General features: G+C 35.7%; 1 protein-coding gene across 1 annotated transcript; it reads left to right on the top strand.

Moving 5' to 3' along the window:
* The first annotated feature begins 17,185 nt into the window (after positions 1-17,185).
* NADK2 (NAD kinase 2) lies at positions 17,186-23,703 on the top strand. Its single transcript, XM_078992122.1, has 8 exons — positions 17,186-17,638; positions 19,117-20,760; positions 21,890-22,011; positions 22,118-22,259; positions 22,375-22,599; positions 22,944-23,018; positions 23,106-23,207; positions 23,340-23,703. The coding sequence occupies exons 1-8, from the start codon at positions 17,399-17,401 to the stop codon at positions 23,541-23,543; spliced, it is 2,754 nt and encodes a 917-aa protein (XP_078848248.1). The 5' UTR covers positions 17,186-17,398; the 3' UTR covers positions 23,544-23,703.
* Positions 23,704-24,071: the final 368 nt, after the last annotated feature.

Genomic DNA, 24,071 nt, shown 5'->3' with positions numbered 1-24,071 from the left:
TTATTATCTTGTGTGTGTATTCACTTTTGGACAAATAAGTCAAAACCATGGAGTGTTCAAAGTGCCCATGTAATTTGTACATAACATATATATTCATACCATATGATATTTACTAGTTTTTTCCCTTTATTATTATTATTTCCTAGTAATAATTCCCAATATGATGGTAAAATATTATTTTCATAAAATAATGTTTTTCAAGTTAAATATAAGTTTTGATTATATTTGTTAATAATCAAAGTACTCTAATAACTAATAAATAAGTAGTAACTTGATATAAGGTATGACCCTATAGGATCTTATGTCATTAACAAATATCATTTTATAATGACTCTTAGATATAGACCTTTATATCTCCCATTTACACAAGACTCATCATAAATTTATATAGATAGTGGAGAAAGTCTACCAACATTTCACTGCCTCCAATAATATAAGACAAAGAATGTCATTCGTTAACATCGAATTCTTAAAAAGCTAAAATTTACAATTAATGTATAGGGTGAGTTTATCAGTTATTTGTTACAGACATCATGTTGAACATAAAACTTTCATCACAATCCATCTTATTTGGTATTTAATTTTGGGTAACGCACGTTAATTGTCTATCGCTCAATACATAAAAGGAAAACAGAAATCCGATCTTGACTACATAAGGCTCTTTCATATTTCACACTACACCTGAAAATAACATTTATAATTGTCTGGTTAAAGAACAACATTGACCACATCAAAGTATAGCAATCTCGACACTCAAGTCCCATTATGTATCTCAGGTAGTAATGATACACATATAGAACCTTTTATCAAGGCTCAGGAAAATGATATGTAAGGTGATGCTGATGGTGTTCAGTTCAATACCGGTTCTCTGATAAGTGCCTTTGAATCTTGGTTACAAATTATTTCCTACTTTCATCTAATGATATTCAATCAATCTAATCCATATTAGTCTTACTTCGCAATTTCTCTCACAATTATAACTAACTATGAACTTTTAGAATAATAAGATTATCCATAGGTTAAACACGTTAATATAGAACACAACAAGTATTAATGTGATGATCATATCCCAATATATCAAAACAATACAATAGTTGTTGTTACAATGTTCCAATATCCAAATTAAAATCCCATATTTGAGCAGTGAAAGTGAATGGCTATAAGATATCATAAAAACATCAGGCAGACCTTCATACACAATTCCTGACCACTAGGCCCAAACATATAGGATACCATTTGGATTAGGTGTCTAAGCCAATAACTAAATTAGTATAATCTTGAATCATTAGCAAATTCCTTTTGGGTTGCCCTCAAATCTAGTAATTGAATATGATGGCTTTTAGAGAGAGAGACTGATTTATTGATCTATTATATGATTAATAAATAACAATAAATGTATTTATTAATATATTATGAATATAATATATTAGTTAGAAATTGTAATGTTTAATTAAGAATTAATCAGAAATTAATTAGAATTAATTTTGGGATTAATTGAATTAATTAAAAGTACAAGGGTTAAAGTGCAATTGTTTAGTAGTTGAATAAGAGAAAGTCCTGAACCTTCCTTGGAAGGAGGTGGATGAATTCTAGGTTATTCCATGGCATCTAGAATATTCCTTACAGATAAATAGGAGTTGGATAATTACCAATTTGAAATAAATATTATTCATTTTAGGTTTATCCAAGGTTTCCAAGTTGACCTATAAAAGGATCCCTTTGGGGTAGGAATTGTGGCCACTTCCTTTTCAAAGAGCCATAGTTGAATGTTTATATCCCCTCTCCTCTCTCTCTTCAAGTCTCCTAGTTGCTAGGGTTGGGTATGAACCATCAGAGACACGACAATTGTGGTGCTAGCTTCCAAGTGACTACAAGAGCAATTGGATATGATTTGTTTACTATAACAAAATCAAAAGGTATATAATTTTCCTTTATGAATTATGATTTCATTAGGGTTTTTCAGTTTGATAATTCATAATATGTTCCATTTATGTGAAAGACATAAATCCTCTTTAGGTTGCATGTGCCTTAATCATTTAATTATTAAATGTTTTTTTTCCGCTTAGAGCATTGTTTTGTAACCTATGTTTTCCATCAATGGTGTTAGAGCATATGGCTGTCTTTCATTTAATTGCATATTAGTGAACTGAACGAACAAAAAATTTCGATTTTTGTATCTCACGACTTGAGAATTGATGCTCACGACGTGAGATCTGATAAATTCGGGTTTTTCGTTTTTTATTTGCCTATTTTGCTTTGGATGCTTATTATTTAGTAATTATCTGTTTTATATCTGCCAAATCCGAATTTACCAATATATTTGATAATAAAATTAAATCCTACAAATTATGAGATAAATCTTTGACTTGATTAATTATTTAATTGAGTAACATAATTAATTTTTTAAATGTGTAAATTGTAACATCCCAAAAATTCATAACTAAAAATTTCATTTTAAGATAAGATAAAAACCGCCAACCATTCACTGTTTATAGAAAACCATAATGTGAAAATCAAAGTATAACGAAAATCATCCAGAAATACATCAGAGTCAACATGCAGAAATCATGGGTGCATGCGATGCGATCAACCCGATCCCTTCCCCTTGGAACCGAAAGTACCTGAAACACGTCAAATAAAAATCGTAAGCACAAAGCTTAGTGATTTACCCAAAATACCTTATACCATACATATCATGCATACATACATATATTAGGTCCCGCCTGATATCGACCCCCTCTCGGTACATTCATCCGGCACCACCCAGCATGCATACATACATAGACAACACATGCAAGAGTCACAAAGACAACTAGTATACTATAACATAATCTAATATGCTAGCATTGGTGCCTTTGACCCGCGAGTATTGTGAGGATGCTCATCTTAATCCACTGAAAAGATAGTTGAACCGATCACACCTCCAACTGCAGACTCTACAAGTCACCTATATATTAACTAAGGACCTAGTCTCAAATTACTGATCAAAATACCCAAAATAACCCTGGGTCACACTTGGTCAAACATCATAGTCAAAGTCAATGGTTCACGTCAGCTGGATAGGTCACCACATTGTGGCCTCACAGTGCCACATCGTGGGTGCTTCTCGACAAAACAGTCGGGTTTTCCCCAGTCGCCACGTCGTGGCATCCAAACGCCACATCGTGGTAACTAGGTTCCAAGTACTTAATAGATCTAGCCCTTAATCTGTTAAGTCGAAACAATACACCATTGAAATCTTATTCCGAACAATACACCAATGGAATCTTCTTTACCAAGAGTGAGCTTAGAGAAATTGGATGTTACAACTCTCCTTACTAGAATTTGACTCAGTCCTCGAAGTCTGCCACCTCAAACAACTCGGGGTAATGCTCTTTCATCTCCTCCTATGGTTCTCACGTCCATTCCGAACCTTTCGGTCCTGTCAATGCACCTTCACGAGATCCACCACATTGTTCCGCAAGGCGTTCATCCTCATATTGAGGATCGCCATTGGTCTCTCTATATAATTCAAGAGATCATCCACCTAAATTTCCTCCAGTGGAACCGCTACGAAATCATCAACCAAATACTTCTGTAACTAAGAGACGTGAAAAGTTCTATGAATCTGACTAAGCTCCTCTGGCAGATCCAAACGATACGCCACCCTTCCCACTTGGGATAAGACCCTAAAAGGACCAATATACCTGGTGCCCAGCTTGCCCCACTTACTAAATTGAATGACACCTTTCCAAGGTGACACCTTCAAGAGCACCATATCCCCAACCTGAAACTCCAAGTCTGACCGACGTCTATCAGGATAGCTATTTTGTCAGCTCTGTGTTGTCTGAAATCTGTCGTAAACCCGCTGAATCAATTATGTTGTCTTGAGTACAACCTCGGTACTCCTCATGACCCACTAACCAACCTCACCTAAACATATCGGGGTCCTACACTTCCAACCATAGAGCATCTCAAAAGGAGGTCGATGAATGTTGGTGTGATAACTGTTGTTATACAAAAATTCTGCCAAACGAAGATACATATCCTAATTATTGCCAAAGTCCATAACACGCGCCCAAAGCATGTCCTCCAAGGCCTGGATAGTCGCTCACTCTGTCCATCAGTCTGTGGGTGGAATGTCGTACTAAAGTGCAAAAGAGTACCCAACTCCTCATGGAATCTCTTCCAAAACCTAGAATTAGACTGAACATCCCTATCAGAGACCACAGAAACTGGCAACCCATACAGTGACACCATTTCCCAAATATAGATATCGGCTAATTTCTTCGTCAAAATGCTCTCCTGAATCGAAATAAAATACATGCTCCTGGTTAATTGATCCACGATGACCCGTATCGAATCCAATCTGCATGCCATCCTGGGAAGTTTGGTGATAAAATCCATCATAATCTCTTACCGTTTCCAAACAGGAATACTCAATGGCTCCATCTTACAGTGGGGTCACTGATGCTTGGCCTTGACTTTCCTGCAAAAGCATCTCTCCACATACAAGGCCACATCTTGCTTCATACATGGCCACTAATAATCAGTCCGAAGATCTTTATACATCTTTGTCACTCTAAAATGAATAAAGAATCTTGACTTATGGGCCTCCTCCATAAGAACCTAATGCACACCACCCAAGTATGGAACCCACACCCTCCAATGAAGGGTCAACAATCCATGACTATCATAATCGAAGGAAGCCACCTGAACCATTATGCGCTCACTCTTCCGGTGCTCTTCCTTCATAGATTCAACTTGAGCCTCTTGGATCTACTCCAAGAGTAGGATAATCACGTTCATCATCAAATATGAATCCATGATTAGGGCATTGAATTCCTTGCGAATGAGAGCATCGACCACCATGTTGGCCTTACATGGATGGTAAAGGATCTCACAATCATAATCCTTCACCACGTCGAACCATCTACGCTACCTTATGTTTAGATTCGACTGATCCATCAAACGCATCAGACTCTTGTGGTTTGTGTAAATAGTACAACGAACCCCATAGAGTTAATGTCGCCAAATATTGTGGGTGAACACCACAACCCCAACGCTAAATCATATGTAGGATAATTCTCATCATGAGGCTTCAGCTGCCTTGATGCATAAGCAATCGCATGACCCCAATGCATCAATACTGCACCCAAACCCGTGATTAATGCATCACATTACACCACAAAATCCTCAACATCCTCCGGCAGGGTAAGGATGGATGCCTCACACGGTCTCTGCCTCAAAGTCTCAAAAGTTGACTACTACTCAAGCCCCCAACGAAAAGTGGCAGTTTTCTTCGTCAACCTGGTCAAAGGAACCACTATCTTGGAGAAATCTTGAATGAATCTTCGATAGTAACCTACCAATCCAAGGAAAATACAAATCTTAGATGGAGACCTCGGAACTTCATACGTTATTACCTACTCGACCTTAGCCGGGGCGACCAGAATACCATTCCGGTTGACAAGGTGCCTCAAAAACTGCAGCTCGTGCAACCGGAACTCACACTTGGATAACTTCTCATATAACCTCTCCCTCCTCATAGTCTCCAATACCTCCCTCAGATGCTCTTCATGTTGCTTATTGGTCTTAGAATAAACCAAAATGACATCAATAAGCACAATCACCGACCGATCCAACATAGGCATGCATACACGATTCATGAGATCTATTATGCAGCCGGAGCATTGGTGAGCCCGAAGAGCATCACCACGAACTCGTAATGAGCATAACGAGTCTGAAAGGCCATCTTTTGCATATCCTCTTCTTTGACCCTCATTTGATGATAACCCAAACATAGATCAATCTTGGAAAACCAAGATGCACCATGAAGCTGGTCAAATAAATCATCAATCCTTGAGAGTTGATAATGGTTTTTCACTATTAGCTTATTCAGCTCCTGGTAATCTTACACATCCGATGTGATCCATCCTTCTTCTTCATGAACAAGATCGATGTTCCCTATGGCAATATACTTGGCCGAATAAATCCCTGGCCTAACAACTCTTGCAATTGTCTAAACAATTATTGCATCTCGGGAGGTGCTAACCGATAAGGTGCTTTCGTTATCTGAGCCACAACTAGAACCAAGTCAATCCGAAAACTTCACCTGTCTCTCCAGAGGCACTCCAGGAAAATCCTCTACGAACACATCCGGGTATTCCTGAAGGTACATCATCCACCGTTGCCTTACCCTTTCCCCGAGTATCCATCAAATAAGCCATGAAACTAGAACATCCCTGCTGCATATAACGCCTGGCCCTAGCTGTTGAACATTGAGCCGACCCACGTTGAACACCCTCTCCCTAACCAATTTTAATTTGTTCATTATCATTTTCACTATTAGTTTGTTCGTTATCAATTTCAATATTAGTTTGCTCATTATGATTCTCGATATTACTTTGTTCATGAGCATTATTATCAACATTAGTTTGTTCTTGTTTACTATCAACATTAGTTTGTTCGTGTTCATTGTCAATATTTTTGTTTGTAGTTAAAAATTTTAAAAATGTTCCTTTTTGTGATTCTATAAAAGCTTCTTGTTGCATTTTCCTTTTCCTTTTTAAATCCATTGATTCATATTTTCTATTTGACATGTATATTAAGTATTTTATTAATAATAACAATGAACAATCATCAAGACAACTACTATAAGTATAGAAGATATGGATTAAGATTATACCACCCCTGCGATAATGGAAAGCTCAAATCTGGAAAATTGAAAATTCAAATTCGTTCCAACCTGATTTACTGATTGTATATTCTATAATTTGTTGTAGTCAATGAACAATGGAATAAAAATAAGATAACTTAACGGATAAGAAACTGAAAACTAAAAAGTATTAACTAATAAGTAATAAATATTACCCTAATTAGATAATCATATGACATCATGATAGATAATGGAAAAATAAAAACTAAAAAGTGAAAAAAATAACACATATATTACCATTCATTCAGTCACTGAAATTTAGTTTCAGTGACACTATGAGATTTTGTGACAACCTTCAAATTGAAGCCTTGAATGAACTATGGACAAGGAAGAAGACGCTTCAATTAAATTCGTGAATGGTGAAGGCTTCAATGGAGAAGGAAGAAGCCGTGGATGCAGAACAACAAAAGAAAGGAGTCGTGAATCAATGCAGAACAACAGAAGGAAGAAGAACAACAAAAGTTAAAGACTCAAAGGCTAATGTATTTCAGCAACGGTTAAAAAAAATCAGACTTTAGCCTTCAAATTTTTCAAGAATAGAGAAGAAGAAGTTTAGAATCAGTATTCATAATTGAAGAATGGAGAGGAAGAAGATCAAAAGTTTAAGCATTGTTTTTTGAGGTGGTGCGATTAGCTGATTAGGGAATTTAGATTTTCACACCCCCGAACCGTCAGGAAAATAATGGCGGAAATGTCCGGGGGAGGGTGATGTCATACGTAGTATCACAACCACTGTACATAGTAAGCATAGTAAACACAACCATTACATTACCATAAGAATATTTCCAACTGTTTGAAAGCATTGAAAACATAGTATATGTACATTAGTATAAACAAAAGTAAAGACGAGACTTCTATATGTGCTCCGTCTTCTCCAAAAGTGTGCGGGTTACCCGTCTAATGTTGACCTGAGAATACAAGCGGTTTGAAAGAATATCAGCATAAAGCTGGTGAGTTCATAAGTATGTTTTTGTAATGAAAACTCGTAACTGAATTTTTGTGAAAATACTTCATTTTCATTAATAGTAAATGTCGTTAGTATCGAAAACCATTGTTACCAAGTTCTGAAACACGTATGTATGTTTTCCAAGAAAATCCAATATTTTCTAACATGTTTGTTGGTTTCTGTACAAAAAGTAAGTTTCGTTTGAAAACCCTGGTTACCACCAGCATGTAAGATCTGTTCGAAAACCCTGGCTATCACCAGTAAGTATAGTAGTTTTATTACTTAAAATAAAACCATAAATTGTATCCCTGGAATACCCTCCAGTAAGTAGATAGGTAGTTTTATTACTTAAAATAAAACCATAAAAGAAAGAATTCCCGTAAACAAAGGTTAGTTTATACATTTTGTGAGTCGTATAACCAAACTAATATGATCGGTGACCCCCTTGATGTTTCTTCAGGCGTTGTATGATTACAAAATTTGTCATCCCAAGCGTGCCCACCTAATTGTAGCTAACAGTTCAGGTGTGGGATTGTCGGTCCCGAATAGATCTATTCAAAAATTTCACACTCTCCTCTAGGAGACTCTGGTTATACTACTGGAGAGGATTTATTGGTACCCCGATAGGCATAACGAAGATAAGTCTCACAATCCTGTATTAACTAGTTTACGTGTTGTTCGGTTGTTCTCGAGTTCGAAACCGTTTGTAACGGGTAGAGTTTAAATAATTATACAAGAAATAATTATTTAGCAAAATACTCTAGTTTTGTATTCGTAGAAATGGATAAACCAAATCTAACATGGTTTATATGTTTGACTTTACATGAAGTTTGAATCTGTAAGACTGGTACTGAAATCCTAAACTATACCTATTATAGTTTGAATGGTTTGTTATGTTCTTGTACTGTTTTGAAAACTATGCAATTATGTTTAGAAAGCGTCGCTTATGCTCTGCATAGTACAAAAGGGATAAATGTATCTAAATGTTTGAAAGAAAACTGTTGTAATTGCATCAGTTTTTAAGTTACTAAAACCTTTATGTTTAGCTTGTATTCCCCCCCCCCCCCCTCGAAAACATTGAAAACTCGGAAAAGTGTAGGGGTAATGAACTCACCGCTTGACGTAGGATCTGAGAGTATGCCTGGTTACGAATGTTTACTGTCAACTGATGTTTAGTACGCAAATGGATCCTATTAACATGTGATGACACATATGTGTGTTAGAATTAGGGTCTTTCATGACTAAACATGACGGGAAACCACCCTAAAGACTTGGGAATGCTTTTCGGGACCCTATATGATCAAATAAAGGATGTGTACGGCCATTAGAGTGAGTGTGCGGCCAGGTTGTGCGGCCAGACAGCGTATGCGGCTGCACACAGGAGTGTGTGGCCGTACAGAGGGTGTTTGCGGCCGTACACAGGAGTTTGCGGTCGTACACTCCTCATTTGTGCCTGAAATATCAATTTTGAGGTGTTTCAAGTGCTAATACCAAGTTTAACTAGTAAATGGAGGCCAAACTCTTCACTTTGGAGAGTTTTAGTGTGTGTGCGGCCACCTTATGAAAGTGTGCGGCCGCACTCCTTCAAAGGATGAAGAACACGAAGAACACTATGAGTTTTAAGCTTAGATTCATGGGTTTTACCTGAATAACAAGCTATATGATGGAGTTCTTCACGTTTTTGAGGCCCTTAGAGTGTTCTTGTATGGGATTTTTAGAGAGAGAAAGTAGAGAGAGGAGTAGAGTGCAGCCAAGTAGGAAAAGAATGCATGAAGGAGGTCCTCCTCTATATATAGCGGAGAGTGTGCGGCTGGGGAAGGGTGTGCGGCCGTACACACCTTATTTGAGTGTGTATGGCCCGATTTTTCTTTCATATGACGTGTTGACGCATTCCTAAACTCGTCCTTGGTTGTACTCTCGCTTAGAACACTTAAAAGAACCCTTCAATAATGTTAAAAGTTAACGAAATCACATTAAACATTGGTATTGATAACTAATTCGTACAAGATAAAAGTTCTGGGTTGTCACATCATCCCCCCGATAGAGGGAATTTCGTCCCGAAATTCAAGAATATGAATCCAAATCATGGATTTAGAAAAGATGAGGGTACTTTTGTTTCATTGAGTCTTCACGCTCCCAAGTGAATTCAGGTCCCCGTTTGGCATTCCAACGAACCTTCATTATCGGGATGCGGCTTTGTTTCGTACGTTTGACCTCCCGATCCATGATTTCAACTTGTTCTTCCATGAAATTGAGGTTCTCATTGATTTTGATCTCATTAAGAGGGACCATAAGGGTTTCATCGGATATGCACTTTTTAAGATTAGAGACGTGGAATACATGATGGATGTTGCTAAGCTCTTGAGGTAATCGGAATTTGTAGGCTATGGGACCGATCCTAGCAAGGATCTCGAATGGTCCTATGTACCTTGGATTTAGTTTCCCGCGCTTTCCAAATCGTATCATGCCTTTCCAGGGCGAGACCTTCAACAGAACACGACCACCAACCTGGAATTCCAAGGGTTTTCGTCGTTTATCGGCGTAGCTCTTTTGTCTGTCTCTAGAGGCTTTCAATCGTTCTCAGATTTGAATGATCTTTTTGGTAGTTTCGCAAATGATTTCAGGGCCAGTGAGAGTACTATCGGGGATTCGTCCCTTGGCTAGATGCGTGTCCCCCACCTAGAGCCAGCACAGAGGGGATCTGCAATTGCGACCATAGAGGGCTTCGAACGGGGCAGCCTTGATACTGGTGTGGTAACTGTTGTTATAAGAGAACTCAACCAAGGGTAAATGAGTGTCCCACGACTTCCCGAAATTGATGACACATACTCTCAACATGTCTTCCAAGGTCTGGATGGTTCTCTCACTCTGCCCATATGTCTGAGGATGATAAGTTGTGCTCATGCCCAGCTTAGTTCCAAGAGCCTTCTGCAGGGATTGCCTAAATCTCGAGGTAAACCTGCTATCGCGATCGGAGACAATGGACACACAGGCACACCGTGCAGTCGGATTATCTCTTGAATTTAAATTTGTGTGAGCCTTTCCATTTTGAACGCTTCTTTAATCGGTAGGAAGTGGGTGGATTTTGTCAATCGATACCGTACAGAGGGTGTGTGTGGCCATACACAGGAGTGTGTGGCCGTTCACTCCTCATTTGTGCTCAAAATGTCGATTTTGAGGTGTTTCAAGTGCTAATACCAAGTCCAACTAGTAAATGGAGGCCAAAACTCTTCACTTTGGAGACTTTTAGTGTGTGTGCGGCCACCGTATGATGGTGTGTGGCCGCACTCCTACAAAGGATGAAGAACACGAAGAACACTATGACTTTTAAGCTTAGATTCATAGGTTTTACCTGAATAACAAGCCAGATGATGGAGTTTTTCACGTTTTTGAGGCCCTTAGAGTGTTCTTGTATAGGATTTTTATACAGAGAAAGTAAAGAGAAGAGTATAGTGCAGCCAAGTGGGAAAAGTGGGGGCCCTAACCTGTCACACCCCAAAACCGAGAACGGCGGAAACGTTTTGGGGCGTAGGACGTCATGTAAAGTATCACAACACAGTAATAGTAAACAAGCAAACAACATCATCTATTGCATTAAATATATAATTTTAATACAAGTGTGTTCTGTACAGTTATAGACACCAAAAATAATGTAAATCAAAATAATAAGATGAGTCTTGGATGCGCTCCATCTTCTCAAAAGCTGGCCTCGGTACCTGTCTACTGATGACCTGAGAATACATGTTATTTCGAAAGAGTTTATCAGCAATAAGCTGGTGAGTTCACAAGTATTTTAGTGTCGGTGTTTGTTATCAAAATGTTTGAACAAGTCTCAAGTGTAAGTTTGTAAAATGTATGTAAATGTTTGTAAGTGTTTGTAAAAGTTTGAATCTCTCAGAAAAACCTATATTTTCTATAAAAGTAGCCTCCTACCAAGGCTTAACTGTTTTGTATGATCGTTTGTTGTAAAAGTGTGTAATTTCCCCAAGTGTAACTATCATTATCAAAATATAGTTTGTACATTAATGTTTCAGTGAAATAATCACTAAGTATATGTAATGGGTAAATTATTGTAGTACTATAGTGTTGTATTATAGGAACTACTGTTGTACTAACTACCTTAAACCGGATTTATATTAAGGCATCATGTGATTAATTGCACCATACTATTGACTGGTAACAACGACATATGAATGGTCGTAAAATGGAATGACGTTTGGCACCCGCAGACCTGCAACTTCGGCTGTAGCTAGCAGCAAGGTGTAGGATAGTCAATCCAGTATAGATCTATATGCAAACTCACACTCTCCCTCCAAGAGAATTCTGGTTACAACTCGGGTCATGACATTTAAGGCATGCCCGATACAGTGGATCACAATTGTAAACGTATTCATGTATAGGTAGTGTAATGTTACTTGTTCTAGTATCGTTGTATATGTTCTCTTCCTAGTATAGTTGTATATGTTCCTCTCTAGTATAGTTGTATGTGTTCTTCTCTAGTATAGTTGTATATGTTCTGCTCTAGTATAGTTGTATATGTTCTGCTCTAGTATAGTTGTATATGTTCTCATAGTAATGTAATGTATATGACTCATGAATGAACTGACTCATTGATCTAGCAACAGCGTAAATGTAATCCTGTGTTACCCCGATGGTAACTTACTAATGATGTAACTGATACTCATGAATAATGGAAGTACTTTTATGTCTATATATGCACACATGGTATATAATTAATATTGAAACGACCCTCGGATGGCTACCCGACATCCCACCAGACCACATCCAAATCGAGGAAAAGGAAATAGGGTGGATGGCCTTCCTAAGCCTTTTAAACATCTCTTATATATCTATGCATATATGGACATGCAATTTATAAGAAGTATAATAAAGTTTAAATAAAAGTATTTGATAAGTAAAAGATTTTGTAAAACATTTTGAAGTAAAACAGTTTGATAAACATTTTGAAACAGTGATGAAATCATTGGTTTTGTAGTTATTAATCACATGTGATTGATGTAATAACTATAAGTATTCAACTGGTATTCCCAACCCCCCAATAAAAGTATTTAAAACATTTAAAAGTATTTCAAAGGTTAATTAAAGGGGTATAAACTCACCTGTAGTGAGTGGTTCTGATGACAAAGTTGGATTTGATGCTCGGTGTCAAGTGGTGACTTAAGTACACACGCCAAGCCTATTTAGCATATATTGGCACATGTATGGATATAATTAGTGTTATGAACAACTAATTGATGATTTTGGGACCATCATAGGGACTAGTAAATACTTATAATGAAGTGTTATAATCATATATGATTGTATGAGAGTTTATAAGGCTATACAAGAGGGTGTATGGCCAAAATACACACTATATGTGTGTGTGCGGCCAGGTGTGCAGCCTAGTGTACTGCCAGCACTTGTGTGCGGCCATGTGTGCTTCCAGATGGTGTGTGTTGCCATGTGTGCGGCCAGATGGTGTTCTTGGTACCTTTTTATGACGATCTTCAAGGAGAATGGATGATACTTGAGAGGATCTCGTGTTCTATGCTTGAAGAAATGAAGGAAGTGTTCAAAATTATTTAAGTGTGGCATATATAGGTGGGGTGTGCGGTTGGGAAAGGTGTGAGGCCGCAAACAAGAGTGTGTGGCCGCACACTCAAGTGTGTGGCCGCACACTCCATGTGTTGGAGTGTTTGGCCCGGTTTTGATTCCTACGCTTCGAGTTAACCTTTTTTAACACTTCTACCTTGATTATATCACATTTAGAATGCTTCATTAGACTCTAAAGGGTACTACTATATAGTAAAATAAGTCTAATATTGGAAAGAATTGAAGAGTGCATGCGAGAAGTTCTTCGGGTTGCCATATAACCCCTAACTTTGTTTGTATACACATAAGGTCGAACCTGTTTAAATGTATCAAATCAAGGTTGACCTTACCCAAAACTAACATCACCAACACATAATTTAGAATCCGTATTTCTGACCGTTTTATTCGTTGTTAGTTCGGGCTCTACATCTCAAATGTGTCTTCAAATAGATTGTTGGTGATTTTAGTGTTACCAAACATTTTTTGTGTAATTGGAACTGATATGTAAGGTAAGGAGTTTATAATTTGTACTCTATTTTATGCTTGGCGTGCAGAGTGCACACATATATTAAATCGAAATTTAAGTGGGTACGACAAAATATCGGGGGTCAAGAAGGCGGCCCCCTTGCGGGGTCCTATAGTAGCTCCCCTGTTGTGTGTGTGTGTATATATATATATATATATATATATATATATATATAGACAATAAATGTAATTATATGATTTATTTATGGTTATTTTTTTACAAATATTTTTTATCCTTACAAAAGTTAAAAATAAATATTTATTTAAACCATATAAAAATTGCTCCATTTGAGTAGTATATATATATATATATATATATACACACACACACACACACACATACACGCGCGCGCGTGAAAAAATTGTATTTTCATGAATTTCAAAACATATTTATGCATAACATTCAAAGTTCAAGTTCTATCCGCAAGTCTACAATTCTTATCTAAACTTAGTGTTTTTTTAATCAAAACAGAGAAGAATTAAAATTGTTAATTTTAGATGAGTATTGTAGAGTTACAAATAAAACTTTGAATATTATGTATACAGTAGTGTTTGTAAATTTATGAAAAAATAACACATTTTATTTCTTTATTACATGTTTTATTTATTATTCATAATAAATATTTATTTATCAATTTTATTTGTAATTTAACTTATCATGTTTTTTTCATTTATGTTTTTTAATTTGCATTATTTTCTAATATTAAACAAAACAATTTTATTGTTATTTTTTTGGTCTATTTAATTTTCTATTTCATGGTACAAGAACCATGATACCGTTACATTACAATCGAATTTTATATAAAAATAAATATTTCCAAATATATAATTAATGATTATTATTTTTATAATTTATATATTATTTTATTTTGTAAACCGTAAATTCTATACTTATAACATAGTAATAGCAATAACGAAAAGGCAACAAAAAAAATAAAAAATTAAGAAAATAATAAAGAGATAAAAGAAAAAATAAAGGGATAATGACTTCAAAGGGTAACGAACTTTCGATTTTGTTCACATTTAGTCACTAAACTTTTTTTGTTATTTATTTGTTACTGAACCATTGAAATTGTTCACATTTTACCCTTATGACCGGTTGTTACCAGTCATAAGGGTAAAATATGAACAATTTCAATAATTCAGTGACAAATTGATAATGAAAAAAAGTTTAGTGACTGAATGTGAACAAAACTGACAATTCGTTTCCCTTTAAAAAAGTTCAATGACTAAATATGAACAAACTTCCTCTTGTATAATGTTTGAGCAAATTATTTATTTTTGTTAAATTATAGCAATTTTTGTTGATGAAGAAATCTATGAAATAAAAAAAACAAAACCCAGAAAAATATATTAAAAAAACGAAAAACTAAAACCGAAATAAAAAAATTAATGGTTTGGTATTTTCCAAATAAAACATCTAAATTTCCAATCTGATTTTGGTTTTATAAAAATTCAACTTTCAAATTTTCATATCTAAATCTCTCCCCATTTTTATAATCGAAAAATGATTATAAAACCAAAAAGGGAATGAGAAAACACTTAATTTGGAATTTTTCTATCCAAAACTCACCCTTAACACATGATATAAACATTTTGCTTCAATCTGGAAAATCCAAAATATCTTCAATTTTTAGCGTCGTTCACGGACCGCTTTTGACAAAAATTTGGGTAGAAATTATCAATTTTAAAGTTCTGTCAAAGGCGGTCTGTGAACGAAGCTAAAAATTGAAGATTTTTGGATTTTTAGATTGAAGCAAAATGTTTATGTCATGTGTTAAGGCCTAAGGGGGGGGGGGGGGGGGGGTTGGATAGACAAATTTCGAATTGAGTGCTTTTTCATTCCCTTTTTGGTTTTATAATCATTTTTCGATTATAAAAAGGGGGAGAGATTTAGATATGAAAATTCGAAAGTTGAATTTTTCATATTATGTGGACTTGAAGACCGAAGTGACTTCGAGTATTTGACGTTTATGAAATGATTCGATTGAAGATTCGGAAGTGATTTCGGTTCATGATGGGATTGGACTTACTGAAGATTTTTGGAGTGTGCATAAATGCTCAAATTTTGGGTAATTTTTTTAGAGAATGAGAAACTCCTAATTACCTTTTGATGCTCAGTTTATATGGTCTCACATTCTAGAACCCAGATTAAAAATTCATGGAAGAATTGAAGATTTGATGTTCATCTCTACATGTGTCACGTTTGAGGCTCGATTCGTGAAGTTGCTCGAGTTTGGAAGATTTGAAGCGGGTCATCTATTCCTAACTTTGAGGGGGAGAATGTTGGGTACAAAGTTATCAATGTATGACTTTATAAATGGTTTGACTTTTGTAGACCCACTTGCATGTGGTAAAGTAGCCTTGTGATATGAGATAGATAGATAGATAGATAGATAGAGAGATAGATAGATAGATAGAGAGAGAGAGAGAGAAAGAAAGAGAGATAGAGAGAGAGAGAGATGTAAACACTTCTATATAAGGTGGGTTCATACCACATGTAGATGTGTGCTTGAGAGATGTATCACTGAGAGTGTTAGTGTGTGTCAATTATGTAGGTTTAGATCTAGATCTTTTTTTGTAAACACCTTTCATAATCAAATGCATCTCTTAAACACCTAAATCACCATGTTCTTTGTGTGTTTTTTTAATTCTGCATGTCAAAGCAATGGTCATAATTCAAATCACTGAGAATGATTCATTTTTTTGTAAAACCAAAATCAGATTCGAAATTTTGATTTTTTATTTTGGAAAATACCAAACCATTGGTTTTTTATTTCGGTTTCGGTTTTTCGTAGATTTCTTCATCAACAAATGTTGTTAGAATTTAACAAAAATAAATAATTTGCTAAAACATAATAGAAGAGGAAGTTTGTTTATATTTAGTCATTGAACTTTTTTAGAGGGAAACGAACTTTAGATTTTGTTCATATTTAGTTACTAAACTTTTTTTCGTTATCTATTTGCCACTGAACTATTGAAACTGTTCACATTTTACCCTTATGACCGGTAACCGGTCATAAGGGTAAAATGTGAATAGTTTCAATAGTTCAGTGACAAATAGATAACGAAAAAAGGTTTAGTGACTAAATGTGAACAAAATCGAAAGTTCGTTACCCTTACAAGTCATTATCCCAAAAATAAAACATAAGAAAAAAAATCACATCAAAATAAATTTTATTTATGAATTTTATTAAGTCAAATCAAGAAATGTCCACTTCAATATATTTACGAGAATAATGATAATTTTGCGGTAATTTTATGTAAGATGACGAGGAGGAATGAGGAAAATGTGGTATAGTAATTTTAAGGAATGATAAAACAAAAATTAACCAAAAAATTACTTGCAAATTGCGTTTTTGTGATGGATCTGGTGAGATTTAATTTGGACTTTGGATTGTAGTTTTGGGGATAAAGTTAGAAAGTTGTTTGGCACTCCGTTCTCCCTCTGTCACCATCTCTTGGAAATGGAGAGAACTGAAACATCCACGAATCAAAGGTCAAAGAATCACAACACAACAAAACCCCAAGCGAACCCACCACCTTTCATCCCTTGGTCCCTCTCTTGTTATCATCCACAATTCCTAATTGTTTCAATCCACCCACGCTGGTTACTTGCATAATTCTATGGTGGTGGCATGGCTTCATGTTCATGCCACTTGGTGATTGTCGATATGAATCGAGCATCTCCAGTTCTACACACTGTAACCCCCAAACACCATCCATTCGAGCTTCAACGATTCAGAGAACCGAATAATTCCGTAGGGTTTCCAACCAAGTGCCGATTACCTGCACGGCGTCGTCTCACTGTGGTTGTTGCTGCTGCTGGGGCGGAGCTCTCGAATCCTTTCTCCGTCAACATTGGCTTGGATTCTCAGGTGCATCATTCATCAATTTAGTTATTGGGTATTCATTTTTCTTTGATTATGCAAATAAAATGATTGATTGGTCGGATGAATTGTTTTGGTATAGATTTATTAGATCTTTAGTTCGTTGAGTAGCGTGAACTTTTAGATGCTGAAATGAGATTGAGACTCTAATCATATGGTTGGCTTTAATACTCCTCCTTAATTAGTAGAATCTCATTTCCAAAATTTGCTAACGTTAAGGATACTTGTAACTGTAAGGGGGTATATCAAAGTATGCTAATATGCTATATATATCTTTTCACCAAATAAACAAAAAGTTTCCCCCAGAAATGTACTCTGATTGTAATTTGTCCCACCCATGAAGGTGAAACAAGATGCCCCCTTGATCTCCCATTTTCGTAAAAGACGAGAATGCCCTCTCTTTATTCTCATCATCAGAAATAGCCCTAGAAAGCTTGTTGTGTTTGGATGTATTTCTTAAAAATGATCTCTGCAACTTCAAAAATCAGAAGCAGAAAACGAGGTGCTTAAAGTTGAGTAGTTTTATGTTTGTCTCACAGTCTCAGTAATCTCTTTCCTTATAGCAACTCCTTGCTTAATTTTTAAAATCTGATTATTTATGACCCTGAATAATCAGAAAGCATAATCATAATCACTTTTTTCCCAAACTGATTCATGCCACTTTCAATTTGCAATGATTAGTTTAAATGTGCATCCCCATTAGTTAGAGTTGTGGATGTGCGGTTTATGATATTTCTTAAAAAAAGAAAAACATGTTGAATGTGGTACAATCATTTCTTCTTGGTAGTTTGTGAATACCAGTTAATTAAATTCAACTGTAGGATGATTATATTGGTGAAACTCCTCTAAATATGGTACGTTGTCTCTACCTGAAAAAGAATAGACTTCTGATTTTAGAAATTCAAACATTCTTCTTTTCATATCCAGAAGGTTTGTGGTTTTAAGTTTTAAAAATTTCTATTGGTATTTATGGTTTTAAGTTTTAGAAATCCAAACTTTCTAGTTTCAAGTTGAAAAGGAACTTCAGTAACACTCAAGTCAAATGTGGCCTCCTTTTTTTTAGTCAGATATCTTCAACTTAAAGCTATGCTGTAACCTCAAGTGGATTGGAAAAAAATAATAATTAGTTTAGTGCCAATGCTACTTGGTAACTGCAACAAGAATCAACTAGGACTTTTAAGAATTCTTTTAGCAATATGCAACATTATACTTGTAAGCATTTTAAGAATTCCATGTTATATATTGCTAATATCAGTAAACATTGCAAGTACATTGCTATTATGGCCTTATGGGTAAAAAAAATAAGACACATTACCAATATTTATAACAAAAGTAAAGTACACTGCTATTCCCACAATCTGCTCTTATATCTCTTGCAGTTTTGCATAGCATAAGAGCATACTAGCATTGCAAAGAATCTCATTGATGATGTTAAATTGCTAATTTTTGTTTCTTTCTAAATTTAGACATACCAGTCTCATAATTTGACACAATTACCATGGGTTGGTCCACTTCCTGGAGATATTGCTGAAGTTGAAGCATACTGTAGAATCTTTAGAGCTGCTGAAAGGCTTCACAATGCATTAATGGATACATTATGCAACCCTGTGACTGGGGAATGTAGTGTTTCTTATGCTTTTCCTTCAGAGGACAAGCCATTACTTGAAGATAAGATAGTCTCTGTTCTTGGTTGCATGATATGCCTTCTAAATAAAGGAAGGGAGGATCTTCTTTCTGGGAGATCAACCATCATGAAGTCATTTAGTGTCTCGGATGTAGACATAATGGAGGATAAGCTTCCACCTCTTGCTATTTTCAGGCGTGAGATGAAAAGGTATTGTGAAAGTTTACATATTGCTCTTGAAATCTTTTTGACTGCAGATGATACTCGTAGTCTTGATGTTTGGAGAAAACTTCAAAGGCTGAAAAGTGTTTGCTATGATTCTGGGCTTCCACGTGTGGAGGATTATCCACCTCCATCTTTATTTGCAAATTGGAATCCTGTTTATTTATCCACATCAAAAGAAGATATAGAACCTGCTGAATGTGATGTAGCTTTTTGGAGGGGTAGCCAGTTGACAGAGGAAAGCCTCAAGTGGTTGCTTGAAAAAGGGTTCAAAACCATTGTGGATCTTAGAGCAGAGAATGTAAATGATGTGTTTTATGAAACCGCATTACAAAACGCACTTTCATCTGGGAAAATTGACCTGGTCAAACTTCCGGTTTCAGTGGGGACAGCACCATCAATGACACAGGTTGAGATGTTTTCATCTGTATTAGCGGACCCCACCAGAAAGCCAGTGTATCTCCATAGCAAGGAAGGTGTTTGGAGAACGTCTGCCATGGTTTCCAGATGGAGGCAGTATGGGTCTCGTTACATTCAAGATCAACAACAACTTGCATCAAACTCAAAACCAGCCATAGCCATGGAAGAAGATGATGAATGTTCTTCAACCAGTAATGGAGCCTACAAAGATACTGGAAATGGGGTTTTGGTTGATTTTTGTGTCAATCCCATGGAGTCCCAATTACCACCTTCCAATGTTTTCTCAAGAAAAGAAATGTCCATGTTTTTCAAAAATAAAACTCCTTCCCCCACGACATATTTCACTTTTGAGCGAAAAAGATTAGAGAAACGATTGAGATCAAGAAAGAAAAGTAGTTTAGATTCTGAAAGGGGAAATGGTTCTCTAAATGGGAATAATTTCAGCAATAATTCTAATTCTGTTCCTTCTGGTTCCAGCTTGAAAGAGTTTAATGATTCAGATAGTAGGCATGCTGCTAATGAAGTGGGTGGATCTTCCAATTCCATTGTTGTCTCAAGCAATGGAAATGGAAATGGAAAAGTTGGGAATGAAGATATGCAAGTGATTGAGGGAAATATGTGTGCTTCTACAACTGGGGTTGTAAGAATACAATCAAGAAAGAAAGCAGAAATGTTTTTAGTTCGCACAGATGGGGTTTCTTGCACCAGAGAAAAAGTAACTGAATCCTCTTTGGCATTCACTCATCCAAGCACACAGCAGCAGATGCTTATGTGGAAATCATCACCCAAGACTGTGTTACTGTTGAAGAAGCTTGGCCTAGAACTAATGGAACAAGCTAAAGAGGTACAACTACAACTACTTCCACATCTGAGTATCAATAATGCCTTTTTTGTTATACAGGACAGATGTCAATGGGATAAAAATTGCAATTTCTTTGTCCCACTTTTTGTGTACAAAAGACGTGAATGCCCTGCCCTCATCATTGAAATTTTCCCTTGGAAGCTTGTCCTGTAGCCTAACAATCAAAAGGATCTTCTTGTTGCAAAATATTTCTTTTTAAATTGATATCTGAGGTATAGCAGCTTTTTATTTTCCTCCTAAAACTCTATTCTCTTTGTGTGGAGTTTTTCATGTGAAATTTGATACTTTCTTGTATCTTTAGTTGAAGATTGGAGATATGGATACCTGTAGTATATTTTTGTTAGACATAGACTTAGACAAAGAATTTTGTTACTTTTTTTGTTATCAGAGGAGTAAAAGCTTTTATATTTCTTTTAACTTGTTACTTTGTGTTTGTGAACCCAAATTAAGAGCTTTTATAATGATCACTAGGTTTTAGTTATGCTTACATTCACTTTCTTTCTTCAATTATATTTTCTTAGTTTAATGTGATTTCATGGTTTTGTTATTGTTTCGTGGGACTTTGGATAGGCTTGGCTTTTACATTTTGTTAGGCAGTATTGAGGGTTTCTTTCAGTCAAACTTCATTCTTTGGTCATCTGTCAAACTCTTTTCTATTCATCATTTGTTTTCTTATTTATTTTGCATCAAATTTCTTTTTGACTGTATGCAGAAATAATGACTTAACAGCTAAAGTCAAGAAGTCGAGACTTTCCCATTAAGTTCTGTCCTAAACTTTTATAAATGTGGCCTCATTTATAAATATTTTCCCCAAGTGTGCTCTCATTTTCTCAAATTGTATTTTAAACATCATTTATAAGGATCGAGAGTCCTCCAGATAGCATTCAATGGTGGAAAAAATAAACAAGGCCTAAACATACCTTTTTTTTTTTTTTTTTTTTTTTTTTTGTAAATTATAACTATTTATATGATGCAGCATCTATCATTGATGCTAAAGAATGTTAGAAAAGCAATCTATGGAAAAGATAGACATTAGAGCAGTTTGATTTAAACGATTTCTAACAGTTGGTTGTCCATGCCATGAAACACACACACACACAAACACATACAGGCTGCGTCTTTCTTGTATCATCAAGAGAACATGAATGTTCTTGTGGAACCTGAGGTTCACGATGTTTTTGCAAGAATACCAGGATTTGGGTTTGTACAAACTTTCTACAGTCAAGATACAAGGTATATAATGATAATGCAAGAAGTAGCATTTGTTTGTTTGTAGTAATAAAAATGTAGCGAATTGCAGTTTGTAATTTGTTATGTTATGTTATGTTATGTTATGTAGTGATCTTCATGAGAGGGTAGATCTGATCGCCTGTTTGGGGGGAGACGGGGTTATTCTGCATGCATCCAACTTGTTTAGAGGTGCTGTTCCCCCTGTTGTGTCATTCAATCTCGGGTCTCTCGGTTTCCTCACTTCACATGCTGTAAGCTTCTACATGATAAATGATAGTTGAAATTTTTTTGAGAAAATAAATTATGGCAAATGATTTAAAGAAGTAAGTAAGATTTGTAAGATTGATTTGTGGTGGGTGGGTGCAGTTTGAAGACTTTAAGCAGGATTTAAAACGAGTGATCCACGGGAACAACACACTGGAAGGTGTATATATAACTCTTCGAATGCGTCTCCACTGTGAGATATTCCGAAACGGGAAAGCAATGCCCGGGAAAGTTTTTGATGTTCTCAACGAGGTTGTCGTTGATCGCGGCTCCAACCCTTATCTTTCTAAAATCGAGTGTTATGAACATGACCGTCTTATTACTAAGGTATGTCTGTCATACCTTTAAACTTTTTCTTTTTCATCATTAACTTCTCTTCTGCAATCTGTATCTGTATCAAATTAGTGAAAGTATACTGCTATAATGCTATTATAAAAAAAAGTTAGTGAACTTTATGTATGGTTGCCAAAATCACTGTATTCTTTAAAACTGATTATTTTGGGTAGGGTGGAAAATTGCAGAAAAATTTACCCCATCTTAATGATGTTTAAGATCTGTTGACCATATTGGAAATCAAGGGAAAGGGTGTTGCTATTTATCCCATTCCATTTTGTTTTTGTTTGAAAGTCTCCAACCCTTTCCCTTTGGATCTCAATTTTATTTAATAATAGGTGCAAGGTGATGGAGTGATAGTAGCAACACCTACAGGGAGTACAGCTTACTCTACGGCTGCAGGAGGTTCTATGGTATGTATGTTGATATAGTTTGGGGTAATTTTAATTAGGTAAAAGGTGCATCATGCATGCATATATAATTTTATGAATGCAATGCAGGTGCATCCAAATGTCCCATGCATGCTTTTCACACCAATTTGTCCACATTCCCTCTCCTTCAGGCCTGTTATACTTCCTGATTCTGCACGTCTTGAATTAAAGGTGAATCAACTCAACTCAACTCTCCCAAAACCCAAACCCAATACTCAATATACTTTGAAGTTTGAATGATTATATTTATCATTTTCATAAATCATAGCAAGGAAAGTAAGTATTTGTTTTAACGGGTGGCAGATACCAGAGGATGCACGGAGTAACGCTTGGGTCTCGTTTGATGGAAAGAGAAGGCAACAACTTTCACGAGGAGACTCGGTGCGTATATGCATGAGTCAGCATCCCCTTCCAACGGTCAACAAGTTTGACCAAACAGGAGATTGGTTTCGCAGCTTGATTCGTTGCCTCAATTGGAATGAAAGACTGGATCAGAAGGCCCTGTGATTACGATTCCCATTCCATTTTAGAAATCATTGTTTCCTCATACCAACTTTCTTGTAAATAAATCTGTTGTACATACACTTACAGCTCAGCCAAAGCAGCTAGATGTAGATGGAAAGGGGAAATATTATATTATTATATACAACCAACTCATTATAAATAATCATTGCACATAAAAGACTTACTATGGGAAAACATAATGACTTTCCAATCCTCACTATTTCATTTTTTTTGGTCAATAATAAAAAATAATATGCCATTGCTTTTATTAATGTTTTAACGTGGTCAATGTGACGAGTAAAATTTTTAGAAAGTGCAATGCAAAAGAATGTAGATAGAAAAAAAAAATTCATCAATGAATAAAAATTTCATCTATTTTATATGTGAAACTTCATACTATACTTGTAATCATAAATTAATAAAAAAAAATGTAGATAGAAAAAAATAAAATTAAATACATGTGTAATCATCCTCTCTAATAAATGATTTTTTTTTTTTTTTTAATCACTTGTCACGCTTTCATTCAATTTG

The sequence above is a fragment of the Lactuca saligna genome, chromosome 4, assembly GCF_052625555.1.
Source record: "Lactuca saligna cultivar CGN05327 chromosome 4, ASM5262555v1, whole genome shotgun sequence".
NCBI classification, from domain to species: Eukaryota; Viridiplantae; Streptophyta; class Magnoliopsida; order Asterales; family Asteraceae; genus Lactuca; species Lactuca saligna.
Note: the sequence above shows the minus strand (reverse complement) of the source record. Positions and strands in the feature narration are given on the sequence as shown.

Excerpts from the sequence above, each read along its gene's own strand:
- NADK2 (XM_078992122.1), top strand. The coding sequence starts at position 17,399 with ATGGCTTCATGTTCATGCCACTTGGTGATTGTCGATATGAATCGAGCA. Across the intron at positions 17,639-19,116 it reads ACATTGGCTTGGATTCTCAG|ACATACCAGTCTCATAATTT; the intron begins GTGCATCATTCA and ends TTCTAAATTTAG. Across the intron at positions 23,019-23,105 it reads CGGCTGCAGGAGGTTCTATG|GTGCATCCAAATGTCCCATG; the intron begins GTATGTATGTTG and ends AATGCAATGCAG.